Source organism: Vicugna pacos, chromosome 10 (genome assembly GCF_048564905.1).
Source record: "Vicugna pacos chromosome 10, VicPac4, whole genome shotgun sequence".
NCBI lineage: Eukaryota > Metazoa > Chordata > Mammalia > Artiodactyla > Camelidae > Vicugna > Vicugna pacos.
This window is the reverse complement of record NC_132996.1, coordinates 72635298-72660718: the sequence shown is the minus strand read 5'-3', so window position 1 is coordinate 72660718 and position 25421 is coordinate 72635298. Positions and strand designations below refer to the sequence as shown.

Below are 25421 nucleotides of genomic sequence, written 5' to 3'. Positions count from 1 at the left end.
GTGGTCACTGTGCTGTGCACGACAGCCCCAGGACTGATTTATCTAATCACTGGAAGTTTCTACCTTTGGAGCTCCCTCATCCATTTCGCCTATCTCTACCTCCTGCCTCTGGCAACCAGCATTCTGTGCTCTGTTTATGGTTAGTTTTTTAGATTCCACATATAAGTGAGATCCTATGGTCTTTATCTTTCTGTGTCAGACTTATTTCATGGAACATCATACCCTCAGGGTGCACTCGTGTTCTTGCAGATGGCAGAATTTCCTTCTTTTTCATGGCTGCATAATATTCCGTCAGGGCCAGACAGTTTGTTATGGCGGGGGCTGTCCTGTACATTGTAGGATGTTTACAGCATTCTTGATCTTCACCCACAAATGCCCGTAGCACCTCCCAGTGATGGCAACCAAAGATGTCTCCAGACATTTGCACAATGTCTCCTTGGGGTGGAAGCCCTGTGCCAATGGGACACATGAACCTGACCAGCTGAGGAGAGGGGAGGCTGTGGCGAGAGCCCAGAGTGGCTCAGGTGCGAGCCTCCATGGCAGCTTGGAGGTTCACCCGGGCAGGCAGGTGATTCTGGGCTAGAGGGGCCTCCTCTTGGACCAGCATGCGGGGCCCCCTCCCCTCTCCTCCTGGGCTGGGGGAGCCCACCTTACGGTCGCTGAACCCGCAGCACAGGCAGCTGTCAGCTGGAGAGCGAAGCTTCTTCGCCGTGTGTGGGGACTCTTCCGCCCCTTAAGCTGGTGGAGCCGCCCCGTGCTCGCTCGGCCGCGCGCTGCCCTGTCCGAGCCCGGGTTGCTGTTCCCTGATCGCCGTCAGCTCCTCTGTGCCCTGAGTCTAACTGTAGGTGATGTGGGGCAGAGCTGCGGGCGTTTCAGTGACGGAGCTTTGATGCCTGTGGTGCGGGGACTGGACAGCACGGGTGTGGGCTTGGCAGGGGACGCGGGAGAACACAGCTGGCGGGGACGTGTGCAGAGGCCTGGCTGCAGGTGAGCAGGGCCTCAGCCTAGGCGGACAGTTGAGAAGACGGGGAAGCCAGGGGTCTGTGTGCAGGGGGACGTGGACAAGCTGGGGCCTCAGGCATCCGGGTCAGGTGGCGTGGGGCACAAGAGCTCCTGTGGGTGGGGACCTCGGGAGGACGGAGCCGTGCTGTACCTGCAGGGGGCCTGACCCTCCAGGGTCAGGAGTCAGGGGGCGAGGCCCCCTGGCCGGGGAGGCCCCTGCGGAGAGTCTGGACGGGGAGTGGGTAGCTGCAGGGTTTGATGTGCGTCTGCGGAGAGGCAGGTGTGGGGCAGGCACAGGGGTGGACATGCAGTCGGACGGCGGGTCTGAGCACCTGGGCGGGTGGGCACACAGTGAGCATGGTTCTGGCCCTGTGCTGAGTGGTCTCTTGTGCCTGGGCGCCCGGGCTGGCTCCCAGCCTTCCTGAGGGGCACTTCCTGTGCATCACTGCGACGTAGCTCGCGGCACTCAGGCTGGGACCACACAGCGTCTGTGGATTCCTGAGCGTGAACCTGAGCCTTCAGGGACAGTCGCAGACGTCAGCCAGGCCTGGGGTCTGTGGTCCCTGACCTGGGCTCTCGCCTTGGGCTGCCTTTGGCCTGGGCTCCTGCCGGCCTGGCCTCGTCGACGGCTGTTTTCCGATGATGCCCTCAGGCTGGGCACGACTGCCCTTAGCGGGCTCCTTCCCGCCAGTTACCAGGCCTCCTTTGCTGGGGGTGATGTTTTCTGGAGCCCAGGAGCAGGGAAAGACTTTTAATCTAGAGCAGACCCTAACTTAGCTTCGCAAACCCAGCAGCACGGACCCCAGGTTATTTCACAGCGGAGGTCTGCGGCCACTGCCCTTGGTCCCGCCTGGAGCTGGAAACCGCTGACCTTGTGACGATGGACAGAGTCGGTGGGGGCAGTTACAGCAGAGCAGCGGGACTGAGGAATGATAAAGACAGGAGCAGGGCCTTGTCCACTGCCCCTAGGTCTCGGGTAGACTCGACCCGGGAGCGCCACCCGCGGAGACGGCGGCCTGGGTTAAATGAACGCCGGTATTTCCCGAACTCCCCCCAGGACTTCGGCCTCCGGGCTAATTGATCAGGAAGAACAGAGTCTAAGAAAAGATGCAGAAGCCGGTTTCCCCTCAGACCCGCGTCCGCGGCTCCACGCAGAGCGCGGAGTCAGGGGCTGGCGCTCCAGCGAGGCTGAGACCGGGCTCTGACCGGAGACGCGGCCCCGTCGGGCTGGGGACCTGGAGCAGCGCGGACGGCTCTTCCTACAGGACGTGCCCGGATCTCAGCCAGTGATCAGCAGCAATCAAGCAGAGGGTTTTGGTTGGGTTTTTTTTTAATCTGGGAAGACAAATTAGAAATCGTTTTTATCTTCAACTTCACCATTTAAAGCAGACGCGCCGGGCCGCTCTCGCGCAGTGGGCGCCGATCGGCAGCTCCCTGCGTCACGCTCACTTCTCGCGGCTCGTCTCCTTTGTAAGGCAAGCCTTGTCTACGCTCCACTCACGCTGCTTTTTGACGTTAGTAGAGTTCGTTGTTTAGAGCCGTTTGAGGTGCAGGGAAAATCGAGTAGAGACAAGAGGCAGGAAGGTCCCCTGTAAGCACCCAGCCCCGCAGCCGCCCGCTGCCGACGTCCCGCGTGGGTGTGGCGCGTGGTGACGCCGATGCGTCAGCACTGGCGCTTCATTATTAACTGAAGCCCACGGTGGGCGTCGGGGTTCCCGCTGAACCGTCTGGGTTTAGACAAGCGTGTGAGGACTCGTGTCCGCCAGTGCAGTGTCAGGCAGAGGGTTTCTCTGCCCTAAAAATCCCCCGTGCTCGGCCTGTAAAGCTCCCCCCCCCAACCCTGGCAGCCACTGACCTCTTCATGGTCTCCGTGGTTTTACCTTTTCCAGAATGCCATGTGGCTGGAATCCTGTAGCCGGTGGGCTTTTCAGGCTGGCTTCTTTCCCTCAGTCACATGCGTTTAGTCTTTTCGTGGCGTGACAGCTCATTTCTTTTTGGTGCTAAATAACATTCCACCATCAGGATGGACCCCCATTTATTTATCCGTCCACCCACCAAAAGGCATCTTTGGTGGCTTCCAAGTTTTGGCGACTCTGAGTAAAGCTGTTAGAAACACCCGTGTGCAGGTTTCTGTGTGGACAGAATTGACAGTGATTAAATGTAGTGGGTTTTTTTCCCCTAAGACAGAAAAGAAGTATGTACAGCAAGCAGAAGAGTAAAGGATGTAGCGAAGACAGAAAGTTCTGGCCCAGAGTCCAAGCAGGGGCCCGAGATCCTGCTGCAGGGGCCACCCTGTCTCGGCGTCCCTGCTCCACACCCCGCGTCTGGGGAGTGTTCACTCGTCTTCTCACCTGGGGGGAGAAGCAGAGTGTTCCGGATGCGGGGGCAGGGAAGACGGGGACCGGGGTGCCGAGCGACATGAGGAAGGCGAGCGATGGAGACAGACCAAGTCGCGGGCAGTTCCCAGGACAGTGGCGTCAAGCGGCCCCACCACATCCGGAGAGGATGCTGAGAGAGGATGGACGTGCGCTCTGCTGAGAGGCCGGCGCTTCATCAGAAGGAAAGACACACCTTTGCAGTCCGCTCTGTCCCCTCCACACAGTGACAGTACCCGCAGGGTGGGGACATTTGGGCACGAGGGGAGTAGCACATGTTGAGGGTTCCCCATGCGGAGCAAGTTGCCCGCAGTAGGGTGTCCAGAATGTTCCTGCCGTATCAGTGGCACAATGGGAACGCAGCCCGGGGTTGTGGACCCAGGGAGGAAGATGGGGTTGCTGTGGTGGCTGCCTCCAGGCAGTAGGTGGTGTGCCCAGTTTGCCTCAGCTTTCCCAGGACGGCCCTGGTTTTCACACTGAAATCCACGTCTGGGAAACCCTTTGGTTCCAGACACACTGGTGCCCTAGGTCAGGCGCCGGGCCCTTAATGATGACAGCTGAGGTTAGACGAGAGCCCGATGGCGTGTGCAGGACGTGGAGGCCTGTCTCCCCTGCCCCCACTGCGTGCTCCCACGAAGCAGCCCCCTGTGAGGCCAGCACCCCTGGAGGAGGCGAGGCCCTGCGAGCGGAGGTGGGACCCCAGGTCACCACAGGGAGGAGGCAGAGGGTCCACGCTCTCACCCCGGGAGGAAGGGCGGTGGGGCCAGCGGTGGGCTCGCTGCTCTCGGGCTGCGCCTGGTGGCCATGGCCGGTGCAGAGGGCCCAGGGCTGGAGGGCCTGCGGTGGCCGACCTGGGATGGCATCTCCTGCCGCAGCTCAGGGCCGGGCGGCGGGAGGCAGAGCTGGGTCACTTCCTGTCTACTCCAGGTGCTGCACCGTCGTCCTCAGCGGCTCTGACGACTCCAAGAAGTGCTCGTGTCTCAGCGGCTCCACGCTGAGTTCTGTGACTTTCTCAAAAGCCACCCAGCTGGTAGCAGAAGCTGGCTAAGAACCAGACCTCACTCCCTGAGCAGAGATGAAAGCAGCTCCTTCCCTAGCGCGGGAGCGCCACGAGGCTCCCCCAGCACTGCGTCCCTGCACCGGGGCTGCATGGCACCCCCTGTGCACGTGCGCCAGGCACGGGGGCCCCACGGGGCGAAGCAGCACTTCTGGACTGAGGGGTGCGCAGGAGATAATTAACTCCCAGAGGAACGACCTGTCGGTTAAAGCAAAGCGGCCCGTGCTGCTCCAGCCGCCTCTCTGGTCCCTGTTCTGACGGAAGTTCCGTTCGGTGATGATGGGAGTCGCAGAAAGAAATCGACGCGCCTACCGGGGTCCTGGCTTATCTCCTGCTTTGGTTGGAACCTCTGGGACGAGGCAGGTGGCGTTTTGAGCCCCGAAAAGGAAGGAAAACGAACAATTTGAGCAAAACTTAGGGCTTCTACTCGCACGGCCTTCCCAGACTTGAAAGGAGCCCGGGTGCCGCAGAGACGGGGCTGTAACGCAGCTGGGACGCCTCCCAGCCCTTGACTGTCTTGTTGGAAGTCGGGGTGGGATGTGCATTCACGGAGCCGATTTTGCAGAGCGCCTGTGACGAGTCTGGACTTGACTTACGAGACCAGTTACTGCATTTGCTCCCAGCGCACCGGTAGCCCATCATCTTGTCAGTTCGTCACCTGGGCTGAGATGTGCCTGGTCCCGCCGCACGTCCCTGTGGCCAGGCTCTCGGGGAGCCCCCGCCCAGCTCCCACACAGCCCTGTTAGATGATTTCTCGGGCGCTGAATTCCTGCTCACGGACGGTGCCCCTTTGCTCCATATCCTGCGGTCTCCCCGTCCCCTGAGCGAGTCCTGGGATGTAATTCCCCAGAAATCGTAGCTCTTCGGGGAACATGGTCCTGGGGCCTCATGGACATCAGTCTGCAGAGGGTCCAAGACGCACAAATTACCCAGTGCCCTGGGAGTCGGCTCGAGGGTCGCCGAGCCGGTGACCCGAGGAGATCCGGGTGTGCCGAGTGTCAGGTGCAGTTGCTGGCACAAACGGACCTGTTTGTAAGCGAGAGCTCCACCAGCATGTCCAGTTATTTCAGGAGTTTTCGTATTTATGCCCCACCACGTTTCAGACAGGGTTCTAGGTGACTCACAAAGGTACGTGTGAGACAGGGTTCTAGGTGACTCAAAAAGGTACGTGTGGTTGGGCAAGATGCAATACGTCGAGTAAGACCGTGAAGTAGAAGGAAAAATGGGGGTGGGAGTGATGCCGGGCAGAGACGGGCCCCCAGGGGCGAGCCTGGGCAGCGGGGACATCACCAGCCAGCCGGGGGAGGAGGAGTCCATCCCGGGACGCTTCTCCGTGACCCGTGATGCCCGGCCTCGGGTGAGCCATCTCCCTTGGGGGCCACATGGAGACCAACAGCGTTTTTACATGAAATTGTTACCTGAAACGCGAGCCTCAAGGTTGTTTTTTAAAATACTCTTTTAAATGATTATTTTAGAGCAGTTTTGGACCTGCAGAACTGTTGAGAAGATACCGCGGAAAGTCCCCCGCTCCCCACACCCATTTCCCCCGTCGCCATCTTATGTGGGGAGGTGCCAGCATGGAGGTGTTGCCACTAACTCATGTCCGTACTCCCTCCATGCTCACTCGTAGTTGCTGAATGTCCCCTTTCCGTTCCGGGGTCCCTCCTGACAGTTAGTCTTCATGTCTCCCTAAGCCCCTCTGGGCTGTGACACTTCCTAGGGCTCTCCTTGTTTCCAGTGACCTTGGCAGTTTCGAGGGGAGCTGGTCGGGGATTTTGTCCCCCTGTTGGGGTTTGTCCGCAGTTTAGGTCGTGATTAGACTAGGGGTGTGTGCGGGGGCGGGAGACCTCGGAGGTGGGTGCCTTCCGATCACATCGCCGCGGGGCACGCCTCTGGCAGTGACGGGGACCTGGCCCCCTGCTCGGTGTGCTGGTCGGGCTTCCCCACTGCATTACCCTCCCCTCTTTCTGGACTGTCCTCTGCAAGGCAGTCACCAGGCTCAGCCCACGCTTAAAAGGGTGCGGGCAGAGGTGCTCCATCAATTACTCGGAATCCTTCTGCGAAGGAAATCTGCCTCTTCTCCCCATTCATTTACTTATTCAGTCAGTGATTTGTATCAGTGTAGGGCCGTGGATGTTTAATTTAGAATCTGAGTTGCAGTCCAGTGCTGTTTTATGTGTTTTGTTGTTCGGATGGCTCCAGCTTCCGCCGTTGGGGAGGAACTCTCCGTTGGCTCCTGGTCCCTTGACGTATCCCATCAGTGTGTGTTTTTATTATGATTATTATTTGACCACTTTCTTGCTTCCTGCCATCAGAAGGTGTTCCAGGCTCTGTTGTGTGTTTCCTGCCCCAGCCCTAGAGTCCAGCCCTTGCACCCGGGAGCCCGGGGAGAGGGGTCTTAGAAACCGAGACCTGCGTGCTGGGTGTGCTCGGTGCCACGGGGGTGTGGTTGCTTCTGGTGTCTCGGAGGAAAGGACAAGGAGATGCGTGTGTGCGCACTGACCTGCGAATAGATACATACCTATAAATGCTTCTGTATGGAACCATCTGAATCTGTATTAAGCTAAACATGAGTTCATACTGATGCCCCAGTCCGAATCCAGTGCCTCGTGGGTCATTCCAGTCTCTGCCCCTTACTTTCCTGCTACCTCCGACTTGGATGGTGAGACACTTGGCTGCCACTCTAAGCCATCTGTGTATTCAATTGCTCAGTTCCAGGGCACGTGTGTAGTGGTTTCCGAATTACTGACCTGCACACCACAACGGGAGGCAGCTTTATCGACTCGGGCACGGTGCTCACGCACAGCTCTTTGTGCCTTTGGTCTTTCAGACCCTGCTCTTCCCGAAGTTACGAAGGTCAGCACCCCCCCCCCCCAGTGAGATTGTCTCTTACACTTGTGATCCAGTTAAATTATTTTGTCACATTATGCCTCCATCCTGGGAGCCCCCTAAATGAACTTTGAAACTTGGATTTTAGAAATTTGCATCCACGAAGCCTCACTCTTTGTGCTGTGAAGTTTATGGTCTTGACAAATCACAACGTTCAATTCTTGCATCACCATCGCAGCGCTGCACGGGATAGCTTCACAGCTTTACAGGGATCTGCTGTGCTTGCCATCAGCTCGGTCTTGCCCCCTCTGGAGCCCCTGACAACCGCTGATTTCTCTACCATCTCCGTAGCTTCAAGTTTCCCAGAATGTAATATAATTGGAATCGTACAATATGTAGCTTTTACAGACTGGCTTCTTTTCCTGAGCAACAGGCGTTTAAGAGTTGGCGTATCTTTTTATGATTTGATAGCACTTTCCTCTATGTTTTTTCTTTTTTTTTAATTGAAGTGTAGTCAGTTTGCAAGTTGTGTCAACTTCTGGTGTCCAGCATTGTGTTTCAGTCCTGCATACACATCCATATACTCCTTTTTCATTTTCTTTTTCATTATAGGTTACTGTAAGATTTTGAATATAGTTCCTTGTGCTGTACTGAAGAAACTTGTTGTTTATCTAACTTATATGTAGTAGTTAGTATCTACAAATCCCAAACTCCCAATTTATCCTTTCTGCCCCGCTCCCCTCCCCCCATAACCACAAGTTTGTTGTCTCTGTCTGTGAGTCTGTTTCTATTTTGTAAATAAGTTCATTTGTCTTTTTTTAGATTCCACATATGACTGATATCATATGGTATTTTTCTTTCCCTTTCTGACTTACTTCACTTTGTATGACAATCTTCAAGTCTATCCACGTTGCTGCAAATGGCATTATGGTATTTTTTATGGCTGAGTAGTATTCCACTATGTAAATACACCACCTCTCCTTTCTCCGCTCGTCTGTCGGTGCACATTCAGGCTGTTTCCATGTCTTGCTGTTGGAAATAGGACAGCACTTCCATCCTTATCAGTAAACAATAATCCACTCTGTGGAGGTTCTAGTTCTGTCTATCCATTCACCTGCTGAAGGGCGTCTTGCTTGCCTCCAGTTTTTAATGAATGCAAATAAAGCTACTGCAGACATTTGTGTGCAGCTTGTGGTGTGGGCGTAAGTTTTCGGATCAGTTGTGTGAACACCAGGGAGCGCCGTGTTGGATCATACGGTAAAGCATTTTTTCGTTTTAGGAGAAACCATCAAACCGTCTTCCAAGCTGGAGGTGCCGCGTGCGGCCCCGCCAGCAGTCGGCGGGGTCCCTGCTGTTGGTTTGCGTCCTGGCCAGAGTCGGGGTGCCGGTGTTTTGGCTTCTGTCAGTGCTAAGAGGTGTGCGGAGCGGTCCCGTTGTTCTGAGCCTTGAGCTTTCACTTGCTCACGATGTCCTTTACTCCCCAGGTTCCTGGTCTGACAGGTCCCGTTTGTCTGCTTCAAACCGCGTTAGTCCGTGCATGCATGCGTGTGTGTTGCTGCCTGGGGCTTTAGCTGCGAGAGGACCGCAGAGCCCGCCCTCCTGGATTTTGCTGTTGAGCGGACCAAATCACGGCTCCTCACCCATGCCCGCCCCCCGCGTGCTGGGCGGTGGGGCCCCGAGCCCACTCCCTTCATGGTCCTTGTCGGTGACACCAGCAGCCGCTCGGACGCCTGTCAGAGCAGGAACCGCCCACTTTTGCTGTGTCTGACCTCGAAGCAGCTCCAGTGTGTGCTGCTGTCACGGCCTGGGCGGACGGCGCGTTTCCACCAGGAGAACCAGGAACCTGGACCTGGTGCGCTGGCAGTTCTGCTCACCTGGTCCCGACAAGCCTAGATCTGAAAACTCTTTCTGAAACTAACCACCGCCTTTTGGTAACCGAGATTTTTTTTTATCTGAAATACTAAGGCCTTGTCCTTTTGACTAAAAATCTCTTCACTTTGCCTCCATGCTCTCTGTTTCCTAGGGTCAAAGATTTCCTCAGAGAAAAGAAATCAGTGTCTGTTTCTTCTGTCGATTTCTGATCACAAATCTAAGTCACCAGAACCCATTCCAGACAGTCTCCCATCCAGCACGTCTGGTCGCCAAAGCCAGAGTCTGGGGCCTGCGAGCAGGATGGTCGTGATTGTTCTGTTTGTGGCAAACAGTGGGAAGCAAGGATGGCTCGGCTGGCTTCTGGGCGCTGACGGTTTGGGGGGACCACGTCACTGCCCCCGGTGCTTGCTGGCCTCAAGGGCTCGCGGGCCGTTGGGGCAAGTCTCACTGTTCATGGGAAAGTGTCCTCCATCGAGGTCTGTGACTGTCTGAAGGAAGATGCTGCCTCATTCTCTTTCGTGGTCGAGGGTAGGGTATGAGCGGACTGTTCTAGTGGATAGGGGTCCCTGTTTTAGCACCCTGGAAGACTTTGTGATTTTGCATGATTTGCTGGTAATCAAATACTTAACGCTGAAGCACTGAGTGCAAATTAGTGCCAGAGGCTCTGGTGTACCCTAACGTTCTGAAAAGCGCTTCCCACGCCCCCCGCCACCCGCCCGCCCCGCTGCCTGTGGTAACTGCGCCGTGAGCAGCCCGCTGCCGCGCGCCCGGGGACCCCGCGCACAGGAGGGGGCGCTGGGGGCTGAGTCAGCGTCCCTGGTTCTCGTGGTCACGTGAGCGTTTACGTGGACAGGGTGGGCTGTGTGGTGGTGTGGACAGGCGTCAGTCGTGAGCTTCTTGACAGTCAGAGAGCCGCACCCCAGAAGCTATTTTGGACCCACCTTTCCCTTCTGTCATTTTATGAAGGGGACACAGGTGATTCCCCAGGGTAGGACAGAAAACACCAATCTATCTATCTTCCCATTTGAAAACATTCACCTACTTGGATTCTATAATTTATTTAATATATCACTGCCACAGGGCATGCTCTTTTTATTTAAATTTTTTATAAAGATATAATTTACACGGAGTTAAATTCAGGTTTTTTTTGTAAGGCTTTGTTGAAACATATTTCGCGTACGGTTAAATGCACCCATTTAAAGTGTGCAGTTCAGTGATTTTTCAGTCTGATCACAGGGTCGCGCAGCAGCCATTACCACTTTCTAATTTTAGAGCATTCTCTTCAAAAAGAGCCCGGCGCCCAGCGGCAGCCTCTCCCCTTGTCTCCCTGCTCCCTCGCCCCCAGCCCCTGGCAGCCACCGATCGACCCCCTGTCTCTGGATTTGCGTGTTCTGGACGCTCGATGGCAGTGGAGTCACACGACATGCACCCTCTCGCATCTGGTTCCTTTCACTCAGCAGAAGGCTGCCAAGTTCATCCACGTTGCAGCGTGTGTCGTGCTCCCTCCTTATGGCCGAATAACAACATTCCTCTGCGTGTCCTCCTTTTGTGTATCCGCTCGTCGGCTGGTGGACACTTGAGTTGTTTCCACTTTTTGTCTGTTGTGAACGTCCTGGCACACGCTGTGTGGACGCAGGCTTTACGTCTCCGTGTTCGACCTGCCGGAGACCTACCAGCCGTGTTCCGAAGCAGCGGCGCCGTCTGGCGTGCCACCGGCAGTGGAGGAGCGCTCCGGTTCCTCCTCGTCCTCGCCAGCGTTTACTGTTAGCTTTGTTTTCTTACAGCCGCCTTAGTGGGTGTGCAGTCGCGTCTCACCGTGGCTTTCTTTGCTTTTGCCTCGTGACCAGGGATACTGAGCTGCTTTTCGGGTGCTTACCGGCCACTTGTATGTCTCCGGGGAAGTGTCTGTTGGCATCCTTTGCCCGTGTTTTGATATAGTTGCCCATATTTGTCTGTCATCGCTGAGCTGTGAGAGTGCCTTCTGTTTTCTGGATACAAGCTCCTTACCAGACGTGTGATTTGCAGGTACCGCCTCCCATTCTGTGGCGTGTTTCTTTTCACTTTCTTGTTAGGATCCTTTGATGCAGAAAAGGTTTTAATTTTGATAACATCTACTTTATCTATTTTTTCTTTTGTGGCTTGTGCTTTTGGTGTCATATCTAAAAAAAGAAAATTGCATAACCCAAGGTCACAGGATTTAACCCTGTGACCTCCACCACAGGTTGTACAGTTTAACTGTTTACGTTTAGGTCTGTGATCCATTTTAAATTAAGTTTTGTATATGGCGTGAGGTAGGGCTCTGACTTCATTCCTTTGCGTGTGGAAATCCAGTTGACCCAACACCATTTGTTTAAAAGACTATTATTTTTTCCCATAATCATGTGTGATTTACAGATAAAGGCGTAGACCCGTATGGGGCACACACCGCCATTTTCCTTGGTTCGCTTGCTCACCGATCATGTCCCTGAGAAGGTGGGAGAGCTGCACTCTAGGTCCCCGTATCTCAGACTTGGTGTCTGTGAGTTCCCTGGGGATCTTGCTGAAATGTCCCTTCTGAGCCTCCTGATCTGGGGTGGGACCAGAGGTTTTGTGTTTCTAACCAGTTTGGGGTCACGCTCGTGCTCTTGGTCCTTGGAGCAGGTTTGAATTAGCAAGTGTGTAGAGCAGTGGTTCTCAAACTCGGCTGCAGGCTTAAAACCGCTTTGGGAAGTTGTACCAATCCTCATAGTTGGGTCAGGCTCCACGCTGATTAGATTAGGGTCTAGAGGGTGGGGCCGCGTGATTTCACTGCACAGTCAAGTTGCTGAGAGCAGTGTTCTCTAGCGAAGTGTGCCCCGCGGGCCTCCCGAGATGCAGACTCTCAGCCCTTCGGTGCTGTCGGACCACTTCTGGGAGTGGAGCCCGCCTTCTCTGCATTAACCAGCTCTTCGGGTGATTCCTCTGCGTACTGAGTCTGAGAACCACTGTTCCAGGTAACAGGGAAGCAGTCCCCGAACCCCACGTTTGCTCTCGCTGGTCGTTGGGAATTTCGAGGTGTGGCTGAAGTCGCTGATTTGTCGCAGAAATGTGCCCACCTCGGTGCTGGAGGTAGGATTCTTGCCTTCAAGGCCGTGACATTTGGGGACATGTCAGATCTCTGCTGACGTGGAAGAGAGAAGGGCGGGGTGCAGCCCCCACTATCCGATTGCGCTTGTAGGAGCCTCCCGGGTCTCCTACCCCGGGGAGGCGCCCGCGTCGCGGGGACTTGAGACCCCCGGGCTGGAGGCCGCTTCCCCCCTAGGGGTTTGGCAGCCACAGTCGCAAATGGTTGTCACTGAAATTCCCAGTCTGGAAGGTTCCCTGGGTCACTGTTCAGAGTCCTGCGTTTTGGATGCAAAACTTCAGTCTGACTTAGAAGGGCCATGTCGTGTCTCAGAGACGCGTGTTTTCATCAGATGGGTTTTTTGAGGCAAGTGAGGTTGTGTTGATGCGAGTGGAGGCAGAAGCCCGGACTCCACTGTGGTGCTGTCCCTCTTAGGTGTCCCGAGGGGGTGTATGTCCATATTAGGCTGACACAGTGATTCTAGCCTGTACTGTCACCACGGAGTCTGTGTCCCCTCAGGTGAGGCGTGTGCAAAGCCATGACCTCCCACGGCCTTCGCCGTGGGCTGAGCAGGGCAGTCTTTGCAGAGTAGACTGGGGCCCCACACCCTGCGGGGTTCTGTCAAAGTAACAGCCGAGCCCAGACTGGAATCGTGGCTCCCGGCCCCAAGGCCGGGCTTTTCCCACTTGGGTCGTTTTGCACAAGACACACAGGCTCAGGGAGCGGGGTGGGTGTGATCTCTCAGTTAGGACTAATTCAGCAATGGGTTTTACATTGGAAAAGAACTATTTGCGAAGAGAAATTGGGCACACGGTTTGATCCCCTCGGTCAATCTTGACCTCAAATGTAGATCTGCTCTGTTCAACTCAGTTTTCTTTTTTTTGTTTAACTGAAGTACAGTCAGTTACAATGTGTCCATTTCTGGCGTCTAGCACAGTGTCCCTGTCATGCGTATATGTACGTATATTTGTTTTCGTATTCTTTTTCATTAAAGGTTATTACAAGATACTGAATGTAGTTCCACGTGCTGTACAGAAGAAGTGTGTTTTTCACCTGTTTTTATTCAACTCAGTTTTAACTGTGAGTGCATGTGTGTGCATCTCTGTCCTTCTATCCATCCTTTCCTTATCCTTCCCCCCTGCCCCCTCATATGTACCCAGCCACCCCTCCATTCAGCCACTCACACACCCACCCGCCCACCTACCCATCCACCTGTCTGTGTATCCGTCTGTCTTATAACAGCTCAGGGAGACGTCCTTGTTCTCCCCGGGACAGGAACAGTCCCTGGCATGGGGCAGAGCGCTTAGTAGGTCTGGGAATCCTTGCTTCACTTGATCCGCATCCTGGGTGCCTTGGAACCATCTCTTGCTGAGAAAGAAAGTCCCATGGGGTTGTGCCTGTCCAGGGGGAGGGTGGGAAGAGGAATTGGCTTCATGGTTCATTTTAGAAATTACTTTTATTACTACCAAATAATGAAGTCATTGCAATGGCTTTTGAAAATACAGGAGAAGATCCATCGTGAAGAAATAAAGTCCATTTCTAGCCGCACCCCCCAGAGGAACTCTGGCTGTAGGCCGGGCCCTGTTCCATTCAGTCTTCACAGACCCCACAAGGTGCGGGTCCTACTTTTACCCCCACTGTGTAGTCGGGAAACTGAGGCCCAGAGGGTTTGGCACACCGGCTGGAGGTCACCCAGCCTTTCCGGGGCAGAGCCGGGCGGTGCTGTCTCTGGAGGAGGCGCTCACCAGGCTCCGGTCCCGACAGGTCCGTCTCAGCCCTCGGATGCGCCCCTGTACCCGGGCAGGTGCGCACTCCCACATGCAGGCACCGTAGCCGGGTCTGCAGGTGTCCTGAGCCTACACGGACTTCCACCGCCTGCCCTCCTGCCACCAGACCTCACCCCACGTCCGGACAGGCTGGAAGCTGGTCGCTAGCGCCCTCCTGCTGTGCTTTTAAGCGCCGCCCACTCTCACAGCCGGAAACCTTCCTGCAGACCTTACTGCTGCTGCCCGTGAAGGGACATCCTGGTCATTCCCAGGGCCAAGGTGCCACCAGGCCACTTCTAGGTTAGAGGGCATTCTGTCTTCAAAGTTGTCTCAAAAGGTGAGAGAGATGGGCTTTCAGGTGTGGAGACTGGTCCTTCAGGTGGGGAGACTGGTCCTTCAGGTGGGGAGACTGGTCCTTCAGGTTGGGGGAGACTGGTCCTTCAGGTGGGGGGAGACTGGTCCTTCCGGTGGGGAGACTGGTCCTTCAGGTGGGGGGAGACTGGTCCTTCAGGTGGGGGGAGACTGGTCCTTCAGGTGGGGGGAGACTGGTCCTTCCGGTGGGGAGACTGGTCCTTCCGGTGGGGAGACTGGTCCTTCTGGTGGGGGGAGACTGGTCCTTCAGGTAGGGGGAGACTGGTCCTTCAGGTAGGGGGAGACTGGTCCTTCAGGTGGGGAGACTGGTCCTTCAGGTGGGGGGAGACTGGTCCTTCAGGTAGGGGGAGACTGGTCCTTCAGGTGGGGAGACTGGTCCTTCAGGTAGGGGGAGACTGGTCCTTCAGGTGGGGGGAGACTGGTCCTTCAGGTAGGGGGAGACTGGTCCTTCAGGTGGGGAGACTAGTCCTTCCGGTGGGGGGAGATTGGTCCTTCAGGTTGGGGGAGACTGGTCCTTCCGGTGGGGAGACTGGTCCTTCAGGTGGGGAGACTGGTCCTTCAGGTAGGGGGAGACTGGTCCTTCAGGTAGGGGGAGACTGGTCCTTCCGGTGGGGAGACTGGTCCTTCCGGTGGGGGGAGACTGGTCCTTCAGGTAGGGGGAGACTGGTCCTTCAGGTAGGGGGAGACTGGTCCTTCTGGTGGGGAGACTGGTCCTTCCGGTGGGGGGAGACTGGTCCTTCAGGTGGGGAGACTGGTCCTTCAGTTGGGGGGAGACTGGTCCTTTAGGTGAGGGGAGATTAGTCCTCAGGTGGGGAGGTTCCTTCTCAGACGAGTAGAGACTGGATCTCTTTTGAGGTTCTAATGGCATAGGTTCCTGCGTGTTTTTTTAAACTAAAGAAACTCCGAAATGCCAAACCAGAAGTATTTTCAAAGAGCGACAGTGCCAGGTAACGGCCATTCCCAGGTGCGTCGGAGACGTGACCACGTTACCTGGTGGTACAGACAGTGCCGCCCCGTAAGGGCCGCAGGTGTGCAGCTGACTGACGACCATCTCCTAGGATGGTCCCCTCAGCCCATGTGTGGTCTCACTGGACACCCCCTTCCCCGACATGAGGTCTAAGCTGGGGGCTCATCTGACCTCGCCGGGGTGGGTCCTGGTTGGGTCTGAACATGGCAAGTCTGTGGTGTCATTTGAGGGGGGCCTCTGGAACCCTCGAGAAGCTGGAAGTGTCACTCCATGTCCCCGGATGTCATCCGAGGGCTGGGGTTCCCGTCTCCTACGTGAGACACACAGCCGCTGACTGGGCGTCTGGTACTTTGCATCCACTTCCGTGCCCAACGAGGTCCAGCAGCCCTGGCCCAGCAGAGGGGTCGGCAATTTGGAACTTTACCATCTGCCACCACCACTCTCTGAGACAGTGTTGTCATTGCAAAGTGATGCTGAGGTCACCAGCTATGAGCATAGTGCTGTCTACACAAAAACTTCTCCTTTGGACCTGCTGCTTTTGCAATGGCCAAATGCAGAGCACCGAGTAAGAAAGAAAACCTGGACAAGGAGCCGGCCTCCGCTGTTGGCGGGAATGTAGTTTGGTGCAGCCACTGTGGAGGAGAGTATGGAGGTTCCTTAAAAAACTTAAAAATAGACTTACCATATGACCCAGCAATCCCACTCCTGGACATACATCCAGAGGGAACTCTAATTTGGAAAGACACCTGCACCCCAGTGTTCATAGCAGCACTATGTACAACAGCCAAGACATGGAAACAGCCTAAATGTCCATCAACAGATGACTGGATAAAGTTGTGTATATTTATACAATGGAATACTACTCAGCCATAAAAAGGAATAAAATAATGCCATTTGCAGCAACATGGATGGACCTAGAGATTATCATACTAAGTGAAATCAAACAGAAACACAAATATCATAGAATATCGCTCATATATGGAATCTAAAGAAAAAGACGTAAATGAGCTTATTTACAAAACAGAAACAGACTCACAGACATAGAAAACAAACTCATGATTACAAAGGGGATGCGGGTGTGGAGGGATAAATTGGGAGTTTGAGATTTGCAGATACTAGCTGCTATATATAAAATAGATAAGTAACAAGTTTCTGCTATGTAGCACAGGGAACTGTATTCAAAGTATGTATGTGTGCATATGACTGAAACATTACACTGTTCACCAGAAATTGACGCAGCCTTGTAAACTGACTATACGTGTCAATAAAGAAGAATGCAAAAAACAGGAAGAAAAAGGAAAACCCAAATCGTTTTGAAGGTTGACCTTGCCCTCGAGGCAGCCAGTCCTAACGTGCACTGACGTCAGACTCGAGGAGCTGCTGTAAGAGACGTGACTTTGGAGGGAGGATGCTGGCGGCTCCTGCTGACCCAGCCCTTCCGCCTTCTCAGAGAGCCCCTCCCCCATCGCCCCCTGCACTGTCCTTTCCGTGCAAGGAACCCAGACCCCCACGTGCTGCTGGGGTGAGGCGCTGAGGCCCCGAACCGCCCCCTCTCTGCAGGGCGGGGGCTGTCTCTGAGTTTGCTTCTCTCTGTGCAGCTGCCCCCCTTTCCACGTCTCTGCCCGTGGCCCCAGCAGTCGTGATTCAGACACCCCTCGCCGTGTCCCCCTTTCCTTGCCTTGCTGATGTTGTCTGTGTTGGAAATGTCCTCCCCAACCTCCGTCACCATAGTCCTTTCATTGTTGCAGAAAACTCTTCGAGAAAAAAGAGAAAGCCCTTGCACGAGAGGGTCCCTCTGGTAGGCATATAGCAGGGATGTCAGTGGCACTCGTGAACATCGGACCGTTCCCCTGGGGAGCGGACGTGTAAGCCGGGGGTCACACACACGCCGGGGCGTGTCTACCCACTGCAGACTGCAGACTGCAGACTAGTTACACGGGGTGGGTTAAGCCCACGCGTCTCACCGTGAAAAACCAAGGCACAGAGGGGTCCCAGCGGCGAGTCTAGAAAGCAGTCAGGACGGTGCCCGCTCCTGGACCAGGACGTGGAGGCGCTAAGTCGATGGGAGGGGTCAGTGTAAATTTGTGACGAGTTGCCTTTCCTGGGGATGGAGGATGGCGTGGCCGCGATGGGCGTCAGAAAGGGCTCAGCCCCACGTGAGTAGCCCCGGCTCTCTTACTCGCGAAACGCACTTGAAGACAGAACGACTCACTAGTCACTGTTCGTGTTTCTGGGTCGCGGGAACCTGCCGCTGTCACATCCCTCTTTGCCCTTTTCTGTAATTTAAGAGCCTCTCAAATTAACCACATCAAAGTAATGCACTCTGCTCCGCGGGTGATGGCGGCGTGCGAGGGAGACTGCGGGGAAGGAGAGAAGTCTGATGCGGAGGTCGACGCCGCCGGCACCTGCAGGCTGGTCCAGGGCCGTCTGCGCAGGGTGCAGCTCCCCACGGAGGCTGGTGGCAGCCGTCCGTCCCCGCCTCGTGCATTGTGTTGGTCCCGTCCCTTTGTGATGACTGTCCGGGTCTCTGCTCGCCCAGAGGGAGTCCTCTGTGGGCGGGGCACGACTCTGTTATGTTTGTTTCCCTGGTGCTCAGACCTTGGCATCTTACCAAGATGCCGGTAGATGTCACAAAATTGAAATGAAGAGGTGGACGCCTGCCTTTTGCATCTTAGGCTGCAGCCCTAACCGACTGCTCCCCATGCCGGGGCGTCTGCTGGGGCTGCAGGGTTCTGCATCCTCGAAGCAAAGGCCGCAGGGGCAGCTTTTCAGAGCCCCCTAGGCAGTGGTGTTGAGCCCTGCCTCGTTCCCCCTTTTGATTTGCACATGACCCCGAGAGTCACCGCCATTGTCCCGAGGGTCATCGGAGCCACGCTGGCTGCCCTGGTGTCAGCAGGTGGATGGGAGCCGTAATACCTGGGGGTCCATTCCTCAAACTCGCTTTTAGCCCTTTGGACTTGGTGAGGGAGTGAGGGGCATGGCTGCTCTCGCCCACGTGCTGGCTCTGACATGCGTGGGTTTGGGCCCCTAGAGACTCCGCTGACCTTAGCCGCACAGCTTGACGACCCCGGGGAGGTGATCAAAGCCCTGAGAAACGGCGGGGCCCACCTGGACTTCCGCGCCAAGGATGGGATGACGGCCCTGCACAAAGCCGCCCGCACCAGAAACCTGCTGGCCCTGAAGGTACGCGTGGGTCCGTCTTGCCCGGGGACACCCCCTCATCCGATCCCGGCGCCTGCCCCGTCCCCCTTCCCCTCCCACAGCAGCCCCCGAGGTGATGCTGGATCGTGTTAGAGTGGTGTTCGCAAGGGTGGCCTGGCCCCCCGCCTCCCTCCTTGGTGATGTGGCTTTTAGGATCTACCGTTCACAGAAAGTCACCTTTCTCCTCTGTTCCAGCCTCAGGGCGCGTGTTTTCAGCTGAAACCCGCCCCGCTCCAAGGAGGAGGCTGCCAACCCAGCCCACGCCTCACTGCAGCCGCTGCTCCCGCCATCAGAAGCCGATTGTGGGGGGTGGACCTCACCTCCGTCCCCTTCCCCACGCTGTGGTTTGAGCATCCTCAACTGCCTGGGCTCTGCCTGTGGTGTACCAGGCAGCGGGGCACGTGCCCCAGCCCACTCCGTCAGGGAGAGGCGGGGAGGGGACCCACTGCTGTGGGCTGACCCCCAACATGGTGCTTTACTGTAACGTCATGGACTCCTTAGCTTCACAGCGGCTGCGCTTATCACCTGGCTTGCTGGGAAATCAAGTGTTCATGGCGACGCTTTCTTATTTCAGCACCTCCAGGATGCACACTAAGATGGTTTACGCTGAACTTTTGGGTTAAATAGTACACCTTTTCCATCCAAATGTTTCTGTCCCCATGTTGCTCTCCGCTGGTACATGGGGCATCAGCCGGGCAGGGCAGGTCTCCCTGGTGCCCGAGGGCACGTGTGCCCAGCGTCTCCGCGTCTCCCGGACGTGTGAGCGTGTGCTGCATGCCTGGGACCGGGTGCCATTTCAGGGCCAGAAACTTCATTGTCTGAAGTCAGGACCTCCTCAATCCTGAGAGGCCAGCCAAGCACGGGAAGTGAGGGCTTGGGCGCCCGTGGTCTGGGGGCGGGTGACCCTCTTCTTGATTGATTCAGTCCTGAGAAAGAGGCCGTGAGACACGTGACTGCAGCTTTTGGTGCTTTTCAGACCCTCTTGGAGCTTGGCGCGTCCCCGGATTACAAGGACAGCTACGGCCTCACGCCGCTGTATCACACCGCGATCGTCGGGGGCGACCCCTGCTGCTGCGAGCTGCTCCTCCACGAGCACGCGGCCGTGAGCTGCAAGGACGAGAACGGCTGGCACGAGATCCACCAGGTGCGCGGGGCTCACCCCTCGCCAGCCACCCCGCTGGCCGAGCGCCCCTCCGTGGGAGCCGTGGGCACTCGGGGGCCCGCTGTCCCAGCTGCCCCGATAGAGCGTGGGACCGGGGGCTTTGTGAGCACAGGGGACCTAGCACAGGGCTTGATTTCTGTGCACAAGGTGCATGTTTCCAAATCCCACCTGCAGCGGTGGGGCTGGGGGCAGGTTGGCTGCAGTCCTGGCAGAAACAGAATCCACCTGGTGGCTCAGAGGAAGCGTCTTTAATGGACCAAGGGCAAGAGAGGATTATATTCCTGGAAGCAGGGAGAGCGAGTGAGGCAGAGAGAGCCCAGGGGGAGCCATGTGGTGCAGGGACTGCGACGCGGGGAAGAAGTGCCCTCGCTTCTCGGTTCTCCCGCCTTCCCTTTGGCTGAGCCCCGGCAGAGCCGGCCAACCAGGGAGCCCGGTGCTGCAGGCGCGGACGTCAGGGTCTGCGGGCAGAGGAGGGTGGACGGTGGCTTTGGGAGAGCAGGGGGCGTATCCGTCCAAGGGGTCAAGGGCAGAGGCCAGACCAGGAGGAGGCTGTGATGGTTCTGCTCGCCCTTTGTGTGGCCGTGACCCGTCCGTTTCCCTCCACTGCCGTGAGCCTGCACACCTGCCCGTCTGAGCAGGGTCTGTGGTCGGAGGGCAGGGGTTGCCCAGGTGCAGCAGCAGGTGGGCGCCTGCCCAGCCTTCTCGTGCTCAGTTCTGGTTCAGAGTCCCCGCAGCCTGGAGAAGCGTCCAGTTCCCGCCTGTGGTGTGAGCAGGGTGTGTGTGTCGGGGGGGACCTCTGTGAAGCTACTCCCAGGGGCCCCGAGGCCATGCCCTGGGCAGGCCCTCAGGGGAGCAGCGCCCTCAGGGCCTGCGTCACAGCTGCTGACCCAGGGCCGGAGGCCGATCTGTGAGCCTCAGAAGCCAGGGACCAGCAGGGCGTCCCCGGGGCCCGCGCAGAGGAAGAGCCAGGCAAGGCCAGCTCCGCGTCCGGTGTTCGAGCTGCCGACGTGTCCGAGAGCTGTGCCCCGTCCCTGGGGAAGGAGTGTCCACAGAGCAGGACGTTCAGTCCAGGTTTCCCTCGACCCCGCGCCCCGGACGCGACGGGGCCAGGTGCGTGTGCAGCCGGGGAGCGGGCCGGCCCGTGTGAGACGCCGGTGGTGTTTTTTCTCCAGGTTCGTCCGTTCTTTGGACGTCATTACTTCTGCTGTTCTGCAGAGTCTTCTTTTTGAACTCCAGAAATGTGAATTCAGGTTAAAATGGCCTTAAATGAGGAATTTGACAGGGACCCAGGGAGCGGTGTTGCTGGGCAGTCACGGCTTTTGGACCGTGCCTGAGTCCCCGGGACGGCGGGGCCTGGACCATGCCGGGCTCGGGGACGGAGCCCCGGGTCATGGACAGACGTCAGGCCTTCCCTGGCCCAGATGGGAGTTTTATCAGCACATTTCGGAAGAATCGTGAGGGACGCTGTATTTCCACCTGCCGGGCATCCCCTCCCAAGCCCCTCCGTTAAAATGTAGGTTTTCTACTGTTCAGGCCTGGTGGGGCCAACCCAGCAGGAGACGGCTGCCTGTGCAGAGGTGGCGTGTTACTCACAGACCCAGGAGGAGGCCACGCGGGGAAGGCAGAGGAGGGTGTGGGGGCAGGGGCCTTTACTGTGGTTTCCAAGGTGGGGAACAGGCCGGCAGGACCAGCCGACTGTGACCTCAGCATCCCTGGGGCCCGGGGGCTGCCCGGGGTCGGGGTGGTTCAGACAGCGTGAGGGGCCCTGAGTGTGAGAGCCGAGAGCGCAGGGGCCACGAGGACTGCATGGTGGCTGTGGATCTGAGAGCTGTGCCCCAGGCGGAGTCCTTTTCTCTAGAAATTGACTCCCTGGCAGGGCAGCCTGTCCCTCCCGTGCCACTGAGACCCCAGATGCCGGAGCAGCAGAAACAGACACAAGAGAAGAGTGAGCTCAGCCCCGAGTCCAGCGGCGTGTCCCCACGGGGTAGCTCCCGTGTCCCGACCTCGGGGAGTCCCTGGGCTCCGTTCTCTCCTCCCCTCCCAACCAGGCAGACATCTCACCCCACTTCTCACTGGGGCAGCCCCACGCTGGGGTCCCACCCCGCTTCTAATGCAGGTGGCCGTCGTGGCCGCCTCGCCTGGCTCCTGGGAGCACCACCCAGAGATGGGGGTGACGGTGAGTGTTGGGGGCGTGGAGGGTCGCTTTCTGCAGGGCTGGCTCCCTGCCGTGGTTTTGGCCCCCGAGACCCCGTGTGGATTCCCAGCGTCCAGCAGCAAAGCCACCAACCTCCAGGGTCCCCCGCACCCAGCCCGGCACTGCATTTGGAGCTCAGAGGCAGTAACCCTTGGCGCACCCGTTCCCTGCATCACCGTCGGGGCCGTGCACCGCCCTCTAGTGGCCGGCTTCTTTTTCACGCAAGTCCTGCTGAAGCCCCTGGTTTCCAAGCCACTGGGGGAGCCTGCGGTCTTCACCTGTGGCCACTGTGACCGCAGGAGGGGATGCTTAGCGAGGGGCTGGACAGAGCTGCCCTCCCAGGTGGTCGTCCTCCGTCAGGGCTCACATTCACCGAGCAAACGCTGTCCTCGCCATCCTTTCACACTCCTGCAGCAACCCTGGCTGACGCTGCTGGTCTCTGAGTTAGCGGGGCCCAGACACAGGGGTGGCCGCCCAAGGCCACAGGCTGGTGGTTGCCTGGGCCGGGCTCGCTCCCAGCGCGGGTCCTGCCTGAAGCCTGGCTCTTGGTCCGGCCTCCAGGGCTTTCAGACAGAAGCCACCCGTCTAACGACACGCACTTGTGGCGGAAGGAAATGAAGGGCAGATGGGTTTGCATCGCCCAGCTGGGCCGACTCTGGCCCGGCCCTCTTGGGGAAGCACCTCGGAGTTCTGGGGTCTACGCCCCTCTGTGTAGCATCCGGCAGCTCCTTCCCAGCCGGCTGGCGCCCATCCTACCAGGGGTCAAGTTGTCCGCAGCCGGCCTGCTCGCAGGTGTTGCAGGCCGCTTGGTTGGCTGCCCCGGGTGGTGCTGGGCACCCAGGGTTTCATCCGGAAGGAGCAAGACTCGGCCCCCAGGCCCTGCGACTGGGATGTGCGCCCCCTGCAGGCTGATATTGGGAGAGCGCTCTTTTGAACTGCTGTCTGCAAAGGATCTTTAAACTTGTTATTCACGTTACCCTAAATTTTTTTAATTACAAAAGAAACGCCTGCTCAACATACAGTTCTTTGAAAATATGAGGAAGCATCAAGAAAGAAGTAAAAACCACTCAAATGCACCCCTGCAGCCCGGGAACGTGGGCATCAGACCAGGGAGATTCACTCTGCAGTCTAGCTGTCGAGCACTTACACCCACCTGCGCAGCGCCTGGCACCCTGCTCCGACCTCAGGGGCTGTGGGCTTGGCTGTCTTGGGACTCGAGGATATGTTACTGGTGAGGTCAAGGCAAGGCCCTGGGGTGGGGTGGCCGTCCCCAGTGAGAGGACAGCTGCTTGGCAGAGGAGCCGGTCTGGTGTTTCCACACGCCTTCATGCACAGCTGTGCCCACGTGACAGGCCCACGTGGGGCGTCTCGCTCCCTCCCTCCCTCCCTCCGAGATTTTGTCTGATTCTGTTTTAGAAGATAAGTGAGATTTCCTTCTTGCATTGTCAGTAGGGTATACTTGGCTGAGTGTTACACAGCCTGGGATCGCAGACAGCCCCCTCAGCATGACCTGGGTCACCTGAGCTAGTGACTTACCCTCTCTGAGCTTATTTGCTAATGTCTAAAGTTGGCTGAGCTGTAACTCATAAAGCTCTTGAGACAGTTAAATGACACACTAGTGCCTGGCATCTGGTTAGTGCTCAGTAAATGCTAGCCACGCCCCCACCATCATCATCATTGTCATCATCTTGCCATTCCCTCCTCTCATCCCCTGGCCACACCCCCATCACCACCATCTGGCCACGCCCTAATCCTCATCCCCTGGCCACACCCCATCACCACCATCTGGCCACGCCCTCCTCTCATTCCCTGGCCACACCCCATCACCACCATCTGGCCACGCCCTCCTCTCATCCCCTGGCCACACCCCATCACCACCATCTGGCCACGCCCTCCTCTCATCCCCTGGCCACACCCCCATCACCACCATCTGGCCACGCCCTCCTCTCATTCCCTGGCCACACCCCATCACCACCATCTGGCCACGCCCTCCTCTCATTCCCTGGCCACACCCCCATCACCACCATCTGGCCACGCCCTCCTCTCATTCCCTGGCCACACCCCATCACCACCATCTGGCCACGCCCTCCTCTCATTCCCTGGCCACACCCCCATCACCACCATCTGGCCACACCCCTGCTGTCCTCCTCATCATCATGGGGAGTGTCTGGCTTTGTCTCTAAGAAATGGTACTTGACAGAGCACTTAACCAGTTTGTTCTCAGGCCTTCATACAGATCTCATTTGATTTCTGCAACAATTTTTAAAGGACGTTTTATCATTTGATCTTAGTTTTGTTGTGGTTGCTGTTTATCGCTTACCGTTTTCTAATGCGGGGTTTTAAGCCTAAAGAAATTGCAGTCTTTGGTTACTGCTCCTCCTCTCCCTCCCTCTTCTCACTGGGCTCACCCCCCACCCTCCCACCCCCGTTTACCCTCAGCCCTGGGCTCCAGGCCCTTGGTGCTTTTCCTCACCCCGTGGTAAGGAGGCAGCCCCCCAGGAGGTCCACCGATGGTGCTCACAGCACGGTGTGGCTCCCAGTCTGTGGGTGCTGTGTGTGCCACCGTCTCCCAGGAGGACCCGCAGCCCTTCGAGGGCAGGGCTGTGCGTCTGCGCACCCCCCACGCCCCTGCGTACATGTTGGCTGGGTGGGTTGACCTCCAGAAGGCATGGCCGCACCAGTATGGACTCTGGTCTTCTTCCTTTACCTGAGGGTTTTCCTAGTGTGCTGGGGTGCCCATGGGTGCCGGGGTGCTGACAGCTGGGGTACACGCCGCATCCACGGGAGCTGGGACCAACGGGAGCACAGGCTTGGGCAGAGAGCCCCCGAGAGCTCCGACAGCCCCCACCGGGAGTGGCCAGTCCTAACAAGAGCGGGCATCTCAGCCAGGCCACAGCGATGGGCAGATGTAGCCTCAGGTCAGGGAGCAGCGCCACTGGCCTCCTGGGGTGGAGGCATCACAAACGGGCCTGGAGATGGTGTTCCCACAATGCCTACAGAGGGTTAGTGTAGCACAGTTCACGGCCATCAGTGTGGGGGCCTCACTGTGGACACAGCACGCAGCTGTTACCTGCAGCTTTGCAGATGAGGACCCCTGGATCTGAGAGCCTGGATCCCCCGGCTGCCAGGTGGAAGGACCAGAGCCTGGGGGCCCCTCCCTGGCCCGTGTTGTTACTCCAGACCCAATGCTTTGCTCCAAGCCCACATCTCAAGCCACTGAGACCCTGGGGCCCTGTGGAGAGAGCTGAGCCATGCAGCTGGGGGTCTGCTCTGTACTGACCTGGGGGTCAGATCTGCACCTGAGCCCCCACGCTGCCCAGATGAGGAACGTTCCCTCTGGAGAAGTCAGCAAGGTCGCATTTCACGGTGAGCCTCCAGGGGGACTGAGGACCACCGAGCCACCGTCTTCACAGTCAGCCCCAACTCCTGGGGCTGAGGGCAGAGGAGGCACCACGGGGAGAGGGCGTGGGTGATGACCCCAAGACCAGGGTGGAGGATGCGCCTCCTTCTCGCCTCAGTCAGAGCCCGTGTTCTGCTGTAGT

The 25421-nt window shown here is 57.4% G+C and overlaps 1 protein-coding gene across 1 annotated transcript in view; it reads left to right on the top strand.

Annotated features, from left to right (window-relative positions):
• SHANK2 (SH3 and multiple ankyrin repeat domains 2) overlaps positions 1-25421 on the top strand; it is a 490743-nt gene that overhangs the window by 94231 nt on the left and 371091 nt on the right. The window contains exons 7-8 of the mRNA XM_072970511.1: positions 18354-18505; positions 19500-19667. Of these exons, the coding sequence (XP_072826612.1) occupies positions 18354-18505; positions 19500-19667 (320 nt within the window). The remainder of the gene's footprint in view (positions 1-18353; positions 18506-19499; positions 19668-25421) is intronic.